The following is a 19,051-nucleotide window of genomic DNA, read 5'->3' as shown; positions in this document are numbered from 1 at the left end:
AACTTATATTTATGAGCACACGAATTAGAAGCATGTGACTCATTCCTCGTTTTATATCATTAGTTTGAGACAAAGGGGGGCTTTGGCTGGGCTTCTGGGTCCTGCGTCTGCAGTGAGGCAGGCCAAAGATTTCATCCCCATCGTATACTATACCAACACTGATCAAACCCTTGGGGAAATATGCCCTGCTGTGGTGAAGCCATCTCTGGCTTGATTCCACAGCGGTGTCACCAAAAGCTATCTCCACAGTTTGGAGAAGGTTTCCTCATTTAGCCATATAGATTTTTGTCACCGACGTGCTGAGAAAACTGAGAAACGCGTATTGTTGTTGAGCCTTTCATAGATTCCAGATGGATGCACCAGTATCTCCAGTCCGTTGGTCCTGACATACGCTGTGATGTGTAATATGGTCCTAGAGTGGCGTGACTGCGCAGACGAACACACCACCCGTTGTGTGTCAGGCACCGTGGCCTGTGACTTATATTCACCACCACCTTCTCTTAAAGTCTGCCCCCTTAACAAAGACAAACTCCTGTGGATCAACTGTAGACTCCAGCACTGTCCCTGGAACGAAAATATTTATATATGCATAATAATAGTATAATAACATGAGAATAAACATTATTAGAAAGGTAAAGTAGCATACTGTAATCAATAGTATTATAATATAGTGTCTCTCACTATATTCCAGTGAAAACCAACAAACAGGTGACAATAAATGTTATAAAATGTGTCTAATGGTCTAATGGTAAATGCAAGTATTTTGCTCTCATCTATTGGATGTTCACACACATTCTGTTGGACTTGAGTTACCCAAAACACACAACAACCTTTTCAGTTCTGTGGAACATCTGTTTGACGTCAACTGTTTTGCGTCTGCGTTTCTCATAACCTCATACGTCTGTTGGTGCAGACGGATGTCTGCAATGACATTGCTGTGACAACCTGGGAAAAGCCGACTGCCTTTCAGTGCTGCATAATAATAATAATAATAATAATAATAATAATAATAATAATAATAATAATTGGTTTGGCTTTTACATACTATTCAAATGATTGGTGTTTCCTGCATGACAGTTACCTCTTCCCCTTGCTTGATTGTCTCCTGTTTGACAGAACAAACAAAATATATCAAAAGGTCCATCTCAATACCTCTTTATGCATGCATTAGGTATGAAATGCTATTTTATTAATGGTTGATTTCAACATTAGAGGTGGATGTTAACAGTTAAGCTTGGTTGAGCTGCGTGGCAAACATGCCATTGGGTTTTCATGGTGACTGGAGGTTTGTGTATTAAACATGCACGCTTTTAGCATGACGACTTGATGTTAATTGTGCTTTGTGATCAACCTTGTACTTACAGTTATGCAAAAAGAGCTTAGCAGAACTGGAGTTATTGTGTTTCAGGTGAAAACTGCCAAATTTTGTTAGAAAACTTTACCTTTTGTAACTGAAGGAAAAGGTTTGTGTAATTCTGATTAATTGTAACAGAATTTCTCTTAGAGACTGAAAAGGACTAATAGAACAGTATCTATCATTAAGCTGCCTCAGGTGATTCTGCATTGAATGGATTTGTTGTGCCACACTGCCCCCTACTGGCTTGCTGATATGAGTAAAACGAGTATTATGCGAGAGCAATCTAACTTTGGTTCACAATTTAGCACTGGCAAATCAGCTTAATTTTCTTACACGGCTGCTCCAGGGCTTTAGGTGTATGATTCCTACCTAATTGTTCACAAGGAAAAGGCAGTTGTGTACATTTACCAGTATTACTGTTTCGGTGTTTATTCCCTGGTGTTTTTATCTCTTAAGGTCTTTTTATTTCATAAGGTCTAGCTGTGTGTTCAGAACGTGGTTTTATTTCATAAGGACTAGCTGTGTGTTCAGAACGTGGTTTTATTTCATAAGGACTAGCTGTGTGTTCAGAACGTGGTTTTATTTCATAAGGTATAGCTGTGTGTTCAGAACATGGTTTTATTTCATAAGGTCTAGCTGTGTGTTCAGAACGTGGTTTTATTTCATAAGGTCTAGCTGTGTGTTCAGAACGTGGTTTCTAAATCAGTGTTTATCAAGCTTGCTTTTAGTGCACCACTGGCCAATCAGTTTTATTTCTGCACCCCAAACCAAACTTTACATCACACTAAGCAAGACCTTTCAACGTGCCAAGAAGGTCACCCCCCCCCCCCCCCCCCCGGACTAGTTTGCTAAGACATATTCCACCTGGAACTGGGCTGTAACGCAATGAATCAGCCCTGGAATCTCTCAGGTTTAGTCAGTGATGAATATTCATAGGCACTAGGCTACTCTAGGAAGAACAGGCCGCATTACGACACACTGGAGACGTTCACTGTTGACGACTTTAATCAATGCATTAAGCCTCAGACAGAGGATGAAATGTACACGACACTCTTAACAGAGAAATCACATCAGTTCAGCGCGGGCGTGTGAAACTACGTGGGAGCTAAAAGTTCCTCCACAGAGGAAGAATCGCTGTTGGGGACGGCGTCGAACACCGGGCCAATTTTATATGGAGTGTCCCATATAAACGATTAAAACACACGCCCATTAACACACTAACACACATTAACACACTCCGGCAGCTGCTGAAACCTCATGAGGAACCTCTCGACTGGCCCGTGTGTGTTGAACAGCTGAAGCAAAAGCACACACACTCATGCCAGCATCTCTTCACGAGGTCTGATGCTCGTGCTTAAAACGTATCGGCTCTCTGCAGTTCCTTCAATATCGGATCCTTGTTTGTCTGGGGATTACGTAACCGGTGCCGGAGAACCACCGACCCGATCAGTCATTATGGAATTGGGTTGACATTTGAAGTTACACCATCCTGGACCCCGTAGTGTCTAGAGTGGTAATGTCTACCGTCCCACGTGTAGTGACGCAGGTGGTGAAACTTCACGCTCGGTTGTTTCCCGAGCATTCTGGGACACGGCCCTTACCGTTGGTCCTCAAAGACAGACAAGGGAATTTCAATTATGGCAAAACACCAATGGGAAAAAACACAAGAGTACAATAATAATTCATGTACAATACAGGTGTCACAACTTTCTAAAGATCAAAACCTTTTAACGCAAGAGACATCTAGTCTACAAACAAAAGCTTCTTCAATTTGGTACAAAGCTAAGGTTTGATAATGGTGGACCGTGTCCCATCAGTATTGCTGAGTTAATGTACTGACTTCTATATAATGCTATAAAGGTTTGAGCACGAAGCTGTCAGGACAAAGGAGGACCACACTACAGCGCTTGCGTAGTAATGTCAGTTCTTTGAAAGAACCCACTTCACAAATTTCACAGTCCTACGATATCCATTTATCTGAGAAGAGAAAAAAAAAATAACTTCAACAACCACATTAGGCTCAATTGCATCACACACAGTTATGGGGAACAAGTCTAGTCAGCCGTGTGATCCACGTCCGCAATTATACCAATTTACCGTTTTTATTTATTTTATTCTTAGCGATGTGGATCTGGAAACCAAGATGACAAGCCCCCCCCCCCAAGACGGAGGGCCAAGCAGAATGTACATGGATGAAATGTTCTGTGCTCCATGCCTTCATGGACCCGAACACAGCGCTCCCCCTGCTGGTGAGGAGGCGTCACTGCGGTGTGCCGGGCGGCGCCTGCTCGGCCAGGAACTCCTGCAGCACGCGGATGATGGCGCAGGGCTCGGCCAGGCCGGCGTGTTCGGCCCGGGCGTTACGGAGCAGAACCTCGCCGTTACCGCAGCCCTGCAGGAAGAGGCAGCAGCGGAAGAGAGCGTAGTGGCTGGTCTCCGCCTGGCGGATGAAACGCTTCAGGTTGTTCATGTCCTGGATGGCCTGCGGGGAGACGAGGTCAGAGGTAAACGCCACACAGCCTGACCTCACCTTCACAGCCGCGCAGGTTTGGAACGTCGACGGGTTAATAAAAACGCACAAACAAGCAAACAAACGCAGTGCTGATTTCCTTGGAAGTTGAAGTTTAGCGATGACCAGGATTACGCAGGGTTATTAACTGTTCCTAGGATGAAAAAGATCACAGCAGGGGGAAGAGCCTTTTCTTTTAAAGCTCCACAATCGTGGAATAATCTTCCTGCCTTTATTCGGGACTCAAACACAGTCTCAATGTTTAAAACTCAACTAAAGACTTATCTGTTTACTTTGGCCTTTGATTAATCTGTTATATATTTACCACATCACATATCTTTCTTCTCCGAGGTTCACCTGGGGAGTAACACTGCAGTTGGAGCCTACAATACCAGTATCATCGCTCCGACATGGAATGAAAACCTGGCGTTCATCAACAGACATTTACAGTGACAATATCAAGACCCAGAACTTTCATTTTTACCTTTTACTTCTGACTTGTGTGTGACTTGTGTATTTGTCTGTATTTTGTGTAATTTGTGTGTTAACGGGCCGCCCAATGGAGGATGGGTTCCCTTTTGAGTCTTGGTTCTCCCGAGGTTTCTTCCTATTCCCCACCATCATAGGGAGTTTTTCCTCGCCACTGTCGCCTTTGGCTTGCTCATTAGGGTTCTGGACCCATAGTATTGTTAACCTTGTAAATCCTGTAAAGCTGCTTTGTGACAACATGTGTTGTGAAAAGCGCTATACAAATAAACTTTGATTTGATTACCAAGAACCATTTTAAAGGGTTCGTTCTAATGTGCTTTATGCATGTAATTTCTTTGTTTTCATGGTTTCCGTTGCTGAAGTGTGACAGATCTTTGAAGATCAGTTTTCCGCAGGACAGGGGTCCACCGTACTGCCGTACCGAGCGTTAACATGTGTAGCTCAGTCACTTCTCTGCAGGAAGTGGCCTTCGCTACACGATGCCTCCCAGACATGGACATGGACACGGACCTTGAGCTTGAAGTTCTCCAGGATCTGCCGCAGCAGGAACGGGTTACAGCGCTCCGCTGCGTTGAGGAACGCCTGGATCCAGTCGTCACAGAAACGGTTAGTGGCTAGAGAGGAGGCAAACGCACGCATCAGCGTTGACTCACACACGATATTACTCAGAACACGTCCGTCTGCAAAGCAGGATGAAGTCATTGGATGTAACCATGTAAAACGCGAGTAAAGCTTACAGTTAGTGGTAGTCTTATAATAAGGGTGGTTTATAACTTTTTAAAATTTCAATCAATACTGTCGTTAACGGAATGAGTCAAGCTTCCAGAAAAAAAATGAAAATCAAGAACGCCACTGGCAAAACTGAATCAACGCTCACCACAGACATGAGAGAGGAAGAGAAAACATGAACCGTATTGATCTGGGCCCAGCAGAGAGCCGGAGAGCCAGAGGCCTGCGGGACCACTTTACCCACAAACTACAGGGAGGCAGAAGGCCCTACTCCACGCTGCTCCACCCTGGAGGTCCGGGACTGCCTGCCGGGTCAGGACGTCCTCTCCAGAACCTACCTGTCCTGTCCGACCGACACGCGCACCCTTGGGTTTCTCCCTCAGGCCATTTTAGTCCAGAATCTCTGCTGCTGCGTTTGGTGCGAACCTGCGTTGGTGAAGTCCGGGGAGCCGGAGGAGCAGTCGATCAGCAGGTGGGTGTGTGAGCTCTCGGAGGAGGTCCTGCACAGCAGGGCGCTGGCGGGATCTTCCTGCACCAGACCCTGCAGGCTCGCCGCCTTCACGAACCTGGAGAAGCAAACGCACCGTAAGCCGCCTCATGACGCCATCCAGCAGCGAATCAAAGGGTGACCGTATCGGACGACGGAGCGCTCGCGCCGTGACAACTACGGTATCGGACGACGGAGCGCTCTCGCCGTGAGAACTACGGTATCGGACGACGGAGCGCTCGCGCCGTGAGAACTACAGTATCGGACGACGGAGCGCTCGCGCCGTGAGAACTACGGTATCGGACAACGGAGCGCTCGCGTCCGAAACGCGAGCTGCCTCTCGTTACCTCGCCACGTCCGTCTTCGTTCTCTCATCTGTCCCGACGACTTCAACGTGGGTCTGACTCAAAGCCTGCGGTGGAATTGCAAATAATTTGAGCGTGTGTGTGGGTTGCCTCAATTCAAAACCCGGGTAAAGAACAGTTTCCATTCCGTTTACACAAGACTCAGGTGTGATGGAAAAGTTATTCAGTTAATCTCTAGTAATTCATCAGATAACTACCATGAAATAAAATACTTTAATCTGGAGGTGGCTTTGGGGTTATACTCTGGTGCCCTCTCGTGGACCAATAACGCATTGCAACAATAACATCTTCCAATAGTCAGTTTTCTAAAGCATAGATCTCAGATCTAAGCGTAGAGCACACAGACTAACAGAATGATTTGAAGGAGCCCCCACTTACAGCGTGGAGGAGGTAGGCCACGTCTTTCTGGACCAGCTGCACCACTCTGTGGATGTGCATGACCGACTCCTGGTACCAAAGGCTCAGGTACGGCCGGACCTCCGCCTCCAGGTTCTGCATCTAACACAGGGGCCAGGCCCACAAACAGCACTCAAGTCTCCACAGCATGCAGTAAGAAATGAATAGATCAAAACGGATTGGACCGTTGTCCCGATCATTATTTCACAACGCGTCTTACTTCTTGCACCAAGCTGCAGCGGAGTCCTTGGACATACTTGTCGAGTTCGATTCTGAACGTTGAAGCTCGTTAAAGAAGTTCGCCATGAACAAAAAGCAATGAAGAGCCTCGTCAAGCAAGTCTGGAAGGCACCGCGAGGTCCTCGGGGTCCAAAAGGATATAAGTTCAGGCCCTTTTCCGAGCCGCCGAGGAAACACACCACCCAACCGTTGCCGTCTGCGTCCGGTTGCTCCGGAGATCGCTCCTGCTCCAGCAGGCAACAGTAGCAGCCCACTGCTTGCTCGGGAATGCTGGAAAACACACAGACCCCGGACAGGTTTCAACGACATCCAACCTCAACGAGGAAGACCCTCATTAGGACCGACCTGGTGGCATTGGGCATCAAAGTGGAATTCATTATGACCGATGCATCTGTATTCCTCCAAACACGCGTCTACCTAAAGCACGTTGTTGTAAACTTGCCCTGATCTGACCGTGTGGAAGCCATTTGCATTTTCAGCACTTTGATTTAAGAAACCCGCGTCTTCCTCGCCCACGTTCCCTCCCACCTGCTACACACGCATGCCGTCCACTTAACTACAATCAGAAGCCATGCAGCTGCGTGTGCCAGCCATGTTCTGAAGCACATGTGACCACCGCAGCCCATCTGACGGGGACGCCTCTGATGCAAATGATCAGATAATCGAGAAGCCCTTGGTTTGCTGTGATGAGAAAAAAACACTAGCTGTTTCAGAACTGTGATGCTCCAGGACTGCTCAAACACCGGGGGTGGATTACCTGAGCTCCACCGTGGCAATGTTGCCCATGCCCCCCAGCAGGGCACCTTTGCTCAGTCTGCGGGAGATGTAGCATCGCAATTCAGGCTCCGCCTCAGAGGGCAGGCTGCTGTCCAATAGGGTGAGACTACAAGGAATAGAGATTTGGTTATCAATATCGACATGAGAAACGGTAAACAAAAATAAGCCGGTAAAAACAGACAGATGGTTACGCAGTTAATGATGCACCAGTGAGTACAAAGATCAGGCGCAAATGTCATTTCAGCAGAAATAGCGCCACTGAACTCCTGCGTTTTTGGACCACAAAAAAAATCAGATACATATTTCTCCATATTCTCAGTAAGTAACTGGAGTTAGGAGACCCACTCCTAGGCTCACTTGAGGTATGTGCAGAAAGGTCAACAAGACGTTCATAATGAAGTTCCAAAGAGCTCAGTGGGTTATAACGCAGAACATCAACCCAAGATGGGGTTAGGGGACTCATAGGAACCGGAATAGTGTTGCCTATTCACATCAGAGTTAAAAACTTCTAAAACAGACAGAGAACTGTGTTACCTGAGGTCATCCTGACTGGTGGTGGAGTGTGTCCGTCTGGGGCTGCAGGACACACTCTCTTCACACGACTCACACCTGCACAGGTAACACAACACTTACAATACACCAAATACAGGCCTGCAAACGTTGTGCGGTGTGTGTTTTAATGGTAACACTCGTTGCCATCGGTAATATAACACAGTGGTGTGTGTGTGTGTGAACAGCAACAACACACGTTTTAAAGGCGAAACAACACATGAAAACACGTTTTAAAGGCGTCATGTGTAACAGCTGGTAGCTAAACCAGCTAGCATGGCTAGCATGGCTAAGGTAAGTGTTTAGCATGGGGCAGCTAGCGAGGCTCACATCCCCAGTCTCACCGTGTGTTCTGATAGTAATATATGGAATAATACGAGTTTATGGGCTGTGTTTTCTGGCTGTAGGCGCCCAGGTCTTCGCTGTCCAGGTCCGCGTCCTTCTCCTCCACGTCGATGGAGTCCTGGAAGGAGGAGGTCTGGGAGGTGAACATGTCTAATATCGCCCTGTCCCACCGCTGCCTCGTCTACGTGCTCCGATACGCTCCGTTCGCCCGTTGGGAACCGAGATAGGTGTTAAACTAGGTGATGGCGGTGAGAGGTTTAACGGTGCATCGGTGAATAAAACAACGCAGCTGTCATTCATCGGGTGAAGTCCGGGAGGAGGATGGCGCATGCGCGTTAACGCCACTAGTGATGTGTCGGTCGCGAACGAACCGGTTCAAAGAGCCGGCTCTTTTAAGTGAACGACGAGAGCCGGTTCCCCTCTAAGACCCCCCCCCCCCCCCCCCCCCGGTCAACAAAGTACGTTCGCCACCCCCCTCAAATAAGGAGCCATTTGGGAGCCGAAAGAGCCGACTCTTTATGAGGAGCTGAGCCAAAAGGTCCGACTCCCTAAAAAGAGCCGAAATTCCCATCACTAAACGCCACTCGCTGTCTAGGGTTAAGTCATCGATTTTGGTTATTTGTCTGGAAGATGTGCGTATGATATGTGGATTATATCATGTGAATAAAGACTGTGCTTTGGAGTCTCAGCAAGAGCCGTTTGTGACCTGCAGAAAAATCTCAATCTAGTCAGTTATGCTCATAAAACTGGAAACTAGAGGGGTTCAGTCTTGAAGGCTGAAGACCCTGAACTTGTATTAAATGGAGGCCTGTTTTTATTCACGCTCTCTGTCTTTCCCTCTCGCCCTTTTACTGCTGCGTTCTGTTTAATGAAAAATATTAATTAAACGTACCTCTTGTATTTTCCTGCTATCTATTAAATCCAAGCAAAGCACTTTAGGGAGGGTGTCAAAGAGAACATGACTGAGTCAGTAAACAGGCAGTACAAAAATGATGCAATACACTATACAAACAAGCTATGGACAACGAACAATAAGATGAAGGAATACTTTAATATAAAGGTTAGATGTTTACTGGTATCTAAATCTAAATCGTTTTCGTGCATCATTTAGCGTTCACAAAGATTTTCAGTAGAGAGCAAGTTAATATATTTGCTTTGTTCCAGCTCTCAGTACACCTTGGTCAATTAAAGACCAGGGCCCGTATTTATCAAACTTCTTAGAATTACTCCTAAGAATGCTGCTAAGAATTGACTTATGTCTAAAATAATTCTTAGTTAAAAGCTGAGACTAAAAGTTAGTTATCAAGCCTCTCAGTCTCACTTTAAGCGAAGTGTAGGAGCAATTCGTAAGTGTCAGTCTCAGAGCTGATTTACGACACCTGGCTGTACCGCAAAGCTGATCCTGGATGACGTCGTTTCAAAACTCCCTGCAAGAACCAATCACTGGATCGGATTTCATGTTCAAGAATATTTCCTGAGAAATGTCAAGATAAAATTCAGAAAATGTTGAAATACCTTCACATTTAACTTAATAATGTTGCAGTCATGATTTTTGTAAAATAACACAGCGTATTTACGTAGTTAATAAATAATCTTTATAAAAATTTGTTTCCTTCTTTCTTTTGTTATTCATATGTTTTCTCTGATTTATTTTGGATACTGCATACATTCTAACTGAATCACATTCAGGCGGAGGACCACCGGGCAAGCCTCTTAGCGCAGTTTGTGAGGTGGTGCAGCGTATCATGGGGGAAGACACTGTGGTGATATGTGGAATGGATCCTGCATTAATGAAATTCTAAAGTATATCTCAAAGACAATGTTTTTAAAATTTATTTAGATTTGCACACAAACACTGTGATGCTAATAAAATAATTGCATCTGTCAGTATTAAACCTCGTGCTCCCGACCCTGCTGGCTTGAGCGCAGATTCTCCATCTGCCCCTCCCTCTCTGACAGCGCTTCCAAACACCACCAGTCATGAATGGCCGGAGGAAAAGTGAGCGTCTGAAGGAAGTCTGGCAGAGGACTCACTCCCAAATGACATACAATAACTGACAAGGCAGAAGTCAAAGCTTAAAATTAAAGTATGAAAATCGCAGCATGAATATTACACTCTTGCATGAAAAAAAGAAAAAAAAATTTAACCCATGCTTATCTTAATGCCTAATTATTGTGCATAGTGCATATTTGTATATCTATAAAATTGAAATGTGTACCTAAAATGAAGGTTCGCACGCGTCTCTGTCTTCTCAGTGCCATCTCAGCCCCCTAGTGGCAACTCTTAACGACTTATGAGTCATCTGGAGCAGTCTTAACTTTTCGGGAGAGTAAGAGTGATTCTTATACTTGAGAGTTTTGATAACTGGCACTTACACTTAACTCTGTGAGTAGGAGCAAATCTAAGAATTTTTCAGCACTTAAGTCCAAAATTCCACTCTAAGAAGTTTGATAAATACGGGCCCAGCTCTGCATTGAACGGATTACCTTACTCAAGTATATGGAGAGGTGGAACAGAAAAAAACGTGGTCTACTGGGGCCCAGGATGACCCCTCTGAGCTGTTCTGGACTGTTGGACTGATCCATGATCGCTCCTTTGATAGAAAGATGGAAAGACAGAAAGATCAGATAATACTGAATAACATCTATCATGGAAAATAACGATTATCCGTCATCCAAACGCTTTGAAATATCCACGCCTGTTAAATGCACGCCACACCAGTAGGTGGCAGTGTGCACTTATACACCGACCTGCGTGCACTGGTCGCGCGAGACTTCATTTCCCCCTAAACGCGTCGCGCGCCTCCTTCCTTCCTCTTTCCGCCATATTGCAGAACTGGTAAGGCAGGCTCATTACATTCATCACAACATCCCTTTAATATCAAAGTCATCCTTACTCGTTCCCCGCATATAACTCAACAGTGTGTTTCATGAACGCCATCGGCACCTATGTTTTGAATATTTGATATGTTGCTCTCGTTGAGAAGCTGTTATTTTCCTGGTTAATCCGAGGTGTTCTCTCAGCTGTCCCTGGTCCCGCATTACTCGCTCCTGACGCCGCACCGTAGCGACACGGTCACTGGATGTTAATTTTGTCTCTCACACTCCGTAGAACTGTAATTAAGATGCACGCTGTGTGTCGTCTTGTGTTCAAGACGTTAAAACCCAGATTCGTAGACTAGGTGCCGTAACTTTCCACCCCGAGTGTCTTGACGAGGTGCTCGCGCGCTCCATATTCACTCACGCGCTCGTGTCTTCTGCAGGCAAGATGGTGCGCATGAACGTGCTCGCGGATGCGCTGAAAAGCATCAACAACGCCGAGAAACGGGGGAAGCGCCAGGTGCTCATCCGGCCGTGCTCCAAAGTCATAGTCCGCTTCCTCACCGTCATGATGAAGCACGGTGAGTGGTCCGCTTCTCCTGTGCAGTTACACTGACTGTCTGCTGGCCTACATACACCCAAACACTTTAAAATGTAAGGGCTCTGGGCATTAGAAGAGGTTTAGATAGTGGTGCTATAGGCTGTAGTGACGGCTCTCCTGATTACCATGTGAGATCTAGTGTAGATTCTGTAGTTTGGGACGATCACGCTGGAGAAAATGTACATGCACAGATTTGTTTCTTTCCAATAATAGGATCACTCGATTCAGATGTGTTCGAGCTGAAGACTTAATTATGCAGTTAATTGTTTGTACAACCCTGGGGCCACGGATGTCGTAACATATCGTCTTGTGTATTGACAGGTTACATTGGAGAATTTGAGATTATTGATGATCACAGAGCGGGAAAAATTGTCGTGAACCTCACAGGCAGACTGAATAAGGTATGACCTGCTGTTCCTGCAGACGGAGAGAGACGGTCTGGACGGTTTGGGGGGTTTTCATCGTCCCACTTCTGAGCCATGACTTGTATTTAACTTTTTTCCTTGTTTTTAGTGTGGTGTCATCAGCCCCAGGTTTGATGTGCAGCTGAAAGACCTGGAGAAGTGGCAGAATAACCTGCTCCCGTCCAGACAGTTCGGGTCAGTTGGATTAGTTTCTTTTTTCACCGCAATCGAAATTTGTCCTCCGCTTTTTACCCATCTGTGCAGTCAGAACACACACACACACACACACTAGTGATTACTAGGGGGCTGTGGATCACACGTGCTCAGAGCGGTGGGCAGCCCTAGCCCGGCGCCTGGGGAGCAGTTGGGGTTAGGTGCCTTGCTCATGGCCTCATGTCTGGGAATCGAACCCACGACCCTCCGGTCACAAGACCAGTTTCCTACCACCAGACCATGGCTGCCCTGAGTTCATGCTAATTAGAGGTGTTTCTGCAAACAGATCCCCGTCCCTCTCACAGCTACACACACACACCGAGACTGACGGTGCGTAGGCTGGGTGATGTCTTCAAGCACCTGAGCGCGCTCATTAGAAGGCATCTTGAAATACAGGCGACCCACTCCCTTATACCCTGCCCCAAAACACACGTCTAGCTGAGCTGTCTGTCCATCTCCCCACCAAAGGGCTGCGACATGGTGCTTTGCTGTTCGCTTGCACGGACAACCGATTGCACGTGCCAAACTGTCTGTTCGGGTTGCCTGTGAAGCGGTGCGAGATGCGTCTCATTTGCTCAACACTTGACAAGTGGTGGCCCGTGCTCGCTTGCGTGTTGTAGTGCACACGTGTGACATCTTCATGCTAATTTGTCTCATACAGGCAGTAGAAACCTCCCCCCCCCTCCTGTTGCCATGGTTACACATCACGGCTGGGCTAATTAACGTGTCCAATATAAAGCAGTACTTGTACTTTGTGAGCACTTTGCAGGGATGAGCACACACCGGGTGGGGTGTGGTTGTAGCCTGCAGGCTCGATAGACACATTTTCAAAATGTTTTAGCTCCTGAGGGAGGGAAAGGTTTCTGATGTCCCCCAATCAGCTCCTGGACACTGGAGGTGTTGTGGTGGCACCATGCACATCCCCGACCTTTGCCCTTTTCCCTCATAGGGCCATATGGTCAAGTAAGCAAGCTTGTTACAGCATATAGCTTGATGGACCTCAGCCTCTTGGAAGCTCTTCAGTGACTGCAGCTCACTGACCAAACCAGGAGCGAGAAGGTTTCACGCTCGGCGGACATGGCCAACGCGCTTCCCCACCGCCTCTGCCCACCTGTTAGAAACACCAGCGCTCTACTGTTATGGCTCATTTAGACGGCCCCACGGTGGATGTAATTAAACTGCACGCGTGGCATAGTTAGCCGCTGCACGCTAATCGCGCTGATACTAGACACATTAGTCATTCAGATCGTTTGCGAGGGGAGGCTATAAAGGCTAATAGGCACATCGTTACCGAACTCCCAGACAGTGTTCGGTGATTAGTTGTGAACCAGCAGTGCGAGCCTTTGGTTCAGAAGGACTAATATTTCTTCAGTATCGTATGCATATTTGGTTTGTATGTAGGCTAATGTCTTGGCTCTACCATGTCATTACAATTGAAATTCGTGTCACTTTTTTCCCTCCATTTTCCCCCATGGATTTAGCTCAGAGGGGGGTTGGAATGCCCCGTGTAGGTTCCTACTCCAGTGCCTGGCTTGTACTGAACTCGTGTCAAATGACGGGGAAACTTCAGCTGCCATGTCAGGCGTAGATGTGTGAGAGGCTTCAGTTGCATCTTTAAGTGCTCTCGTGTTTGACATGCAACGCCATGTCTGCTAAACCCACAGTGGAAGAGATCACTGCCACCTCAGAGTGCTCTTCTGCAAGTTCAGATGCTCCCAGTTCTCTGTTGACCTCCTTGACTTTGATCGGTATTTAAGTTACTTTCACATTTAATTCCATTTAGATCTTGATCATTTACGTCTGAATCACCTGACTGGTGATTGCGGGGAGAAACGCTGTCCATTCAAACCATACTCGCATCGACCCGTTCTCATGCTTGACACTTAAGTATATTATCGCATACTATATACTCAAAAATAAGTTAGTACGGGTAAATTGTATCCAATTGGGACACACCTAAATTTCAGCTTTGAGAGTGATGCTGGACAAATGGGATGAGCACTGCCACGTCCTGTGAAGATGTATAATTCTTGCGTCGTCTGGTATCGGGTCGGCTAAAGAGAGCGTTCGTTATGTTGACTTGAATGTGTTATGACCTGAATGCGTGTCCTTCATGCTGCGTTGAAACAGGTAGTGGGTGTCCTGAGCAGCCTCTGTGAGTCAGGCATCCTTTCCCACCCTCTGTGTCTCCGTGTCGCCCTGTTGAATGTGCGGATGAGTGTAAGCAGAAACTTTGCAGTTTGTTTTTTGACTTAATCACTTGATGCTTCCTTAGTTTATTTATTTATTTATTTTTTTCGGCAGTAGGTTGAGCAGTAGGTGCTTGTAGCTCTTGTGGAAGTGATTTGTAGAATTATACTTTTATTGATCTGTTAAAGGTTCTGGATCCAACTTGCGTATCTAACTACTTGGGTGTCCCTTATTTGACTCTAGGTTTATAGCACTGTAAACTTTTAAGCTATAAAAGTGCCTCAGATGCCTTTGTCCAGTATTGTTTTAAGAGTTGACCGCGTTCACGCTTGTCCCGTCAGCCGCGGTCAGGAGGGAGCGGGTGTGGATGCGTTCCGGGTCTTAATCGACACCCCGATGCGTGCTGATCAGATGCGTTTCAGCACAGCGTGACTGGGCTCGCGCGAGGCGGGTCGGCTATGATTAACTTTTATTTATTTGTGCTGACCCTTGCAAACAGCCAATTTACAAGATAAATGATAAATATCTGGGAGATTGGCTGCGTAATTGCCTTCTGTACATTTCGCTGCATTGTCATTCCCCTGCGTGCCGGTCGGATTATTGATTGGGTTGGCTGTGATTTGCAGGGTTTATTTCATCATTTTCTACGGAGGCTACAATCAGCGGCGTTCAGGAGCACTTTCCTTCACCGGCCGTTCAAATCGCTTATCATGGCTCCCACGTTTCTCCCAGCAAATGCAAGGGAGTGCGAGTATTTGTTTGCTTCGCTCGTTTTGCCCTTATTCGGTAGACCCGTTCAGTTGACGTCCAATGAGCAAAAAGCATCGCTTTGATTGTTTATTTATTTCCTGCAGCTCTATAAAATAATACAAGATACACGTTCGATGTTTATGACTGAGATTTTCACCGGCGGTCGTGTTCTCTGTTCCCTGCAGGTTCATCGTATTGACGACCTCGGCTGGCATCATGGACCACGAGGAGGCTCGGCGAAAACACACAGGAGGGAAAATCCTAGGGTTCTTTTTCTAGACGCGTGTAAAGGCACCAACAAATAAAATACCATTTCCAGTGGACCTGAAGCACTACTGTGGTTTTCTTCGAATGGTACGGGTGTGTGCCTGCCGCGGCTGACCCGTAGGTCCTGCAGGGGTCAGCGGGACGTCTGCAAGGCACGCCAAGCGCGTGGCTTCTGCTGAGCGTTTCCCTACATCGTTAGTGTTGGGGCGGACTGTCCCGTCGAGGACAATGAATATATATCTTCATATTGGTTATACGGGGGTGTCTCAAAAGTAAGAAATTGGCTGAAATGAATGTACTTTTTGAAGATGTGGAAAGATTGTTTGTGCTAACATTCTGCCAGATGTTTTGGGGGAATTTCATCAGGATTTGCCGGGAAAAGCATGATCGCTAGTTTCATTTTGACTGTTTCTTGGCTTTTGAGACCCTGTCTATATAAAAAAAGGAGGGGGTGGGGATGTGGTACAAGAGGTTTAAAAAAAAAAACCAGGATGTCTCGGACAGACATTAGACACTTTGCTTGCACAGCCGTTGACCTCTGAAAAGTACCGTTTCCTTGATAACCTTATGTACTAGGGCGCATTCTCACTACCTCCAGTACATACAGTACACTATGGTTCCTCCCAGGAGTCTTCAGACCTATATTGCGTTGAGCACGACACCTGAACCTACACAGATATTTAGATACTTCAGTGCCTTTATGGAATCCTTGAGCTTGTTGGTTAGGAAAGGTGCAGGTTTACACCAGTAGTGTTTTTAACAGCTCCAGATTGAAGAACAATGGAAACCTATGTCCAAACTGGACCGTACAAGGAACTGGGTGCGAGTGATGTGTTTAATGTCTGTTCGCATTTGGAGCGTTTACATTCTAATGAAGTATCCATCTTGAATGTGTAGTCTACTGCAGTGAAGTGTCCTGTTAAACCGACTTGACCCACTGCACGTTTTTTCTCTCTTTTTGAAGTCCGTGTGTGTAATCTGGAGTAAAGGGGGAGATTAGTTCACACGGTTTCCAGCACAGTAACGTGCATGGTGGGGACACTGCAGGTGAAACCGCTTGTTTACTGTTGGCTTTCACTCCGAGCCGCGAATTCCTTAATGTCCCGTCAGCTGCGGACTTGTGAAGACCGTGGTTTTCACAAGGGAGGAGATCAAACATTCTTTAAATTCAGCTCATTACAACAAAATTCTACATCTTTGTTCCCCCTGCTTGGGTTTGACATGACATAGCGGGAGTTAAAATGGCGAGGTGTGATCTGAGGTGGGTCTATTCAGGTCTATTCAGACCTTGCGGTGAGGGGGGTTTGTGGATCGAGATCCTCCCGTTTTCATCATTTCAGCTCTCGCGGCAGGAAGCGCGCCGCCCCGGCTTGGCTCTCCCGCCTATGAAGAGCGCGTGCGGTATTTCACACTCGCCGCGTGTCTCGAGACGCTGCGCGCGCGCGCTGTGGTCTCGCGAAGAGGCCGGGCTCGCGCCCCGCTCCAGGTTCACCTCGGGAGAAATACGTCATGCTCGTTTTAGCAGCTACTCGCGACCGCCTGCCGCACTCTAAAGGCCCCGACTGTGATGTAAGGTTTTAACACGTACTTAATACGCCAGAAACGGGCTAACGGAGCCGTTCTCCACCCAGAACGACAGAAGTTTCTCCTGATATAACCTTTCAGTTCATTAGTTATGCTACCAAACTCAAGGGGATGTGATTGTGGTTCGACACCCTTCTATATGGTGATTTGGTGATGTGCAGCGACAAGGATTTGTTTACTTTGTAGAAGTGTAACGATTTTAAGCGTTTATAGTCGGTAGTATAACGAGCTTGCTGTATTATATTTACTATATGAATGTGTGACCACAAGGGGGCGCTGTTTCGCCACTTTTGGTCGCCTCGTATTGATTGCAGCTGCCTTTTCTTAAAGAGTTGCCTGCAGTTCCTGTGTGCCGGCTGGGTCCTTCATGCCGGTGTCCTCCACAGCAAAGCCGAGGGCAGAGGAGGCCCTGCAGGAGTGGAGAGATGGAGATGATGCTGCTTCCCCAGGGTCTTCCTACGCCTGACACTACACCTCACACTTATCCGCCTCTGTGTTTTATTATGTTCCACGGCATTGTACAGGAACTAGGCAAAATTTTCTTTCTGGGAGTGTGAGAAGAAAAAAATCTTCATTTAGACCAAATCAGCCTTTTACAATGTATCGTTGTGAGGGTGCGGGGGTGAAACGCATTATTGACGGGGAAATAAAGAGCTGGAGTCGGAGACGGAATATTGGTGCTGTGATGAGCACATTTCATTTCTGCAGGGCTGAAATTGTGCAAGATGGTAATGGGACTGTTTCGGAGCCACTGACTTGTAATGCAACACAACAGCGGTTTGTATTAAATCCGTCCCGTCCCGTCGTCCTCCCGGCGTTATATGATAACGTTTCTATCAAATGTGAGAGGCATAATGTCAGGCGGCTTCTCCTACCGAAGACGGTAATCAGGTCCGGGCCATTGCCCCCGTTGGCAGTAAGTGCTTATTTGATGGGTTTGAGCGTTTGGTGTGCTGGGGCCCATTGGACCTCTGGCTCCGTGTGACTGGGTCTTCTCAGTAGGCTGATGGGGCATTAAAGCGCGCGCCACCCTCTCCCGAACGCGCGCGCTGAGGCGCGGGCCAGCCCCGTACGGGCGGACGCGCACCGGGACGCCGCACTGGCGTAGAGGTGAACAGTCGAGCTCAAAACATGTCAGTTATCGTTTAGCACTGGTAATTACATCATTAATCAAACCTCGTGCTTTTTTTATTAAGCCAATATTCTCCTGCTTAATATCCCTTGCGCACAAACGTGTTAGGCAACATAGCACCAGAAGGGAAATGCAAAGTTTTTTTTTTACCTGTTTGATTATAACACCACTTAATCCTATAGTCATGTTCATATGTTGGGAACCTAAATAAGTGATTTACAGTGACAGTCACTGGGATGTTCCCAGTTCACCTGCTTACCAGCCGTAGTCATGAGGATCGTATTCCCTGTGGCTATAGGACTACTTTCCAACGTATGGGTTATTGGTGAGTGTTCAGAAACGTGGTTCTGTGATAAAGCTCTTTTTTAGCTGTAATTTTGTAGATAACATTACAATAAGATGAATTCGAGCCTTTAAGTAGGCCATTTAAGATGCCTTAGCACCAAAGTTTACGACCACACGCTAATGCACCACTCCTGGTCGTCACCCCCTTTTTGCTTATCAAAAACGCATCTATTAAACGTTAAAATTGGACAAAAAACCCTCCATATGTTCGCTATCCCTGTATGTCATCCGGCTCAACCATTATCGTTTATTAAAGTCGATTTAAAGTCGTTTGTTATATCGATGCGTTTTTTTAAACGGCTCTGGTCTTGCCAGGGATAAAAGCTGTTTAGGTGGAAGGTTCAAACCCAGAACAGATTCCTGTTCATTACATTTTCATTGCTTATTTTGGTCCTGTTGTGGAGTCCGGTGTCAACCAGATGAAGATGGGCTCCATCTTTGAGTCTTTTCTCTGGCGCTTCTTTCTTTCTTTGAGTTTTTTCCTTGCCACTTGTCGTCTGGC

At 46.6% G+C, this 19,051-nt stretch overlaps 2 protein-coding genes and 1 long non-coding RNA gene across 3 annotated transcripts; 1 reads left to right on the top strand and 2 right to left on the bottom strand.

The window, feature by feature from the left end:
• Positions 1 to 2,340: 2,340 nt before the first annotated feature.
• On the bottom strand, positions 2,341 to 8,391 carry c2h17orf75 (chromosome 2 C17orf75 homolog). The gene is made up of 10 exons (XM_076984032.1): positions 8,243 to 8,391; positions 7,884 to 7,958; positions 7,330 to 7,455; positions 6,714 to 6,842; positions 6,553 to 6,610; positions 6,315 to 6,434; positions 5,919 to 5,983; positions 5,511 to 5,650; positions 4,866 to 4,969; positions 2,341 to 3,839 (listed from the first exon to the last, which is right to left on the bottom strand). Exons 1-10 carry the CDS (start codon positions 8,389 to 8,391, stop codon positions 3,618 to 3,620), a joined length of 1,188 nt encoding a protein of 395 aa, XP_076840147.1. The 3' UTR covers positions 2,341 to 3,617.
• A 1,479-nt stretch (positions 8,392 to 9,870) lies between these two features.
• On the bottom strand, positions 9,871 to 11,512 carry LOC143484944 (uncharacterized). The gene is made up of 3 exons (XR_013122745.1): positions 10,995 to 11,512; positions 10,463 to 10,837; positions 9,871 to 10,297 (listed from the first exon to the last, which is right to left on the bottom strand). It is a non-coding gene; the product is annotated as an uncharacterized LOC143484944 (long non-coding RNA).
• On the top strand, positions 11,487 to 15,544 carry rps15a (ribosomal protein S15a). The gene is made up of 4 exons (XM_076984011.1): positions 11,487 to 11,644; positions 11,986 to 12,065; positions 12,178 to 12,263; positions 15,407 to 15,544. The coding sequence occupies exons 1-4, from the start codon at positions 11,512 to 11,514 to the stop codon at positions 15,498 to 15,500; spliced, it is 393 nt and encodes a 130-aa protein (XP_076840126.1). The 5' UTR covers positions 11,487 to 11,511; the 3' UTR covers positions 15,501 to 15,544.
• Positions 15,545 to 19,051: the final 3,507 nt, after the last annotated feature.

The sequence above is a fragment of the Brachyhypopomus gauderio genome, chromosome 2, assembly GCF_052324685.1.
Source record: "Brachyhypopomus gauderio isolate BG-103 chromosome 2, BGAUD_0.2, whole genome shotgun sequence".
NCBI classification, from domain to species: Eukaryota; Metazoa; Chordata; class Actinopteri; order Gymnotiformes; family Hypopomidae; genus Brachyhypopomus; species Brachyhypopomus gauderio.
The sequence above is the reverse complement of the archived record's forward strand: the minus strand, read 5'-3'. Positions and strand labels throughout refer to the sequence as shown.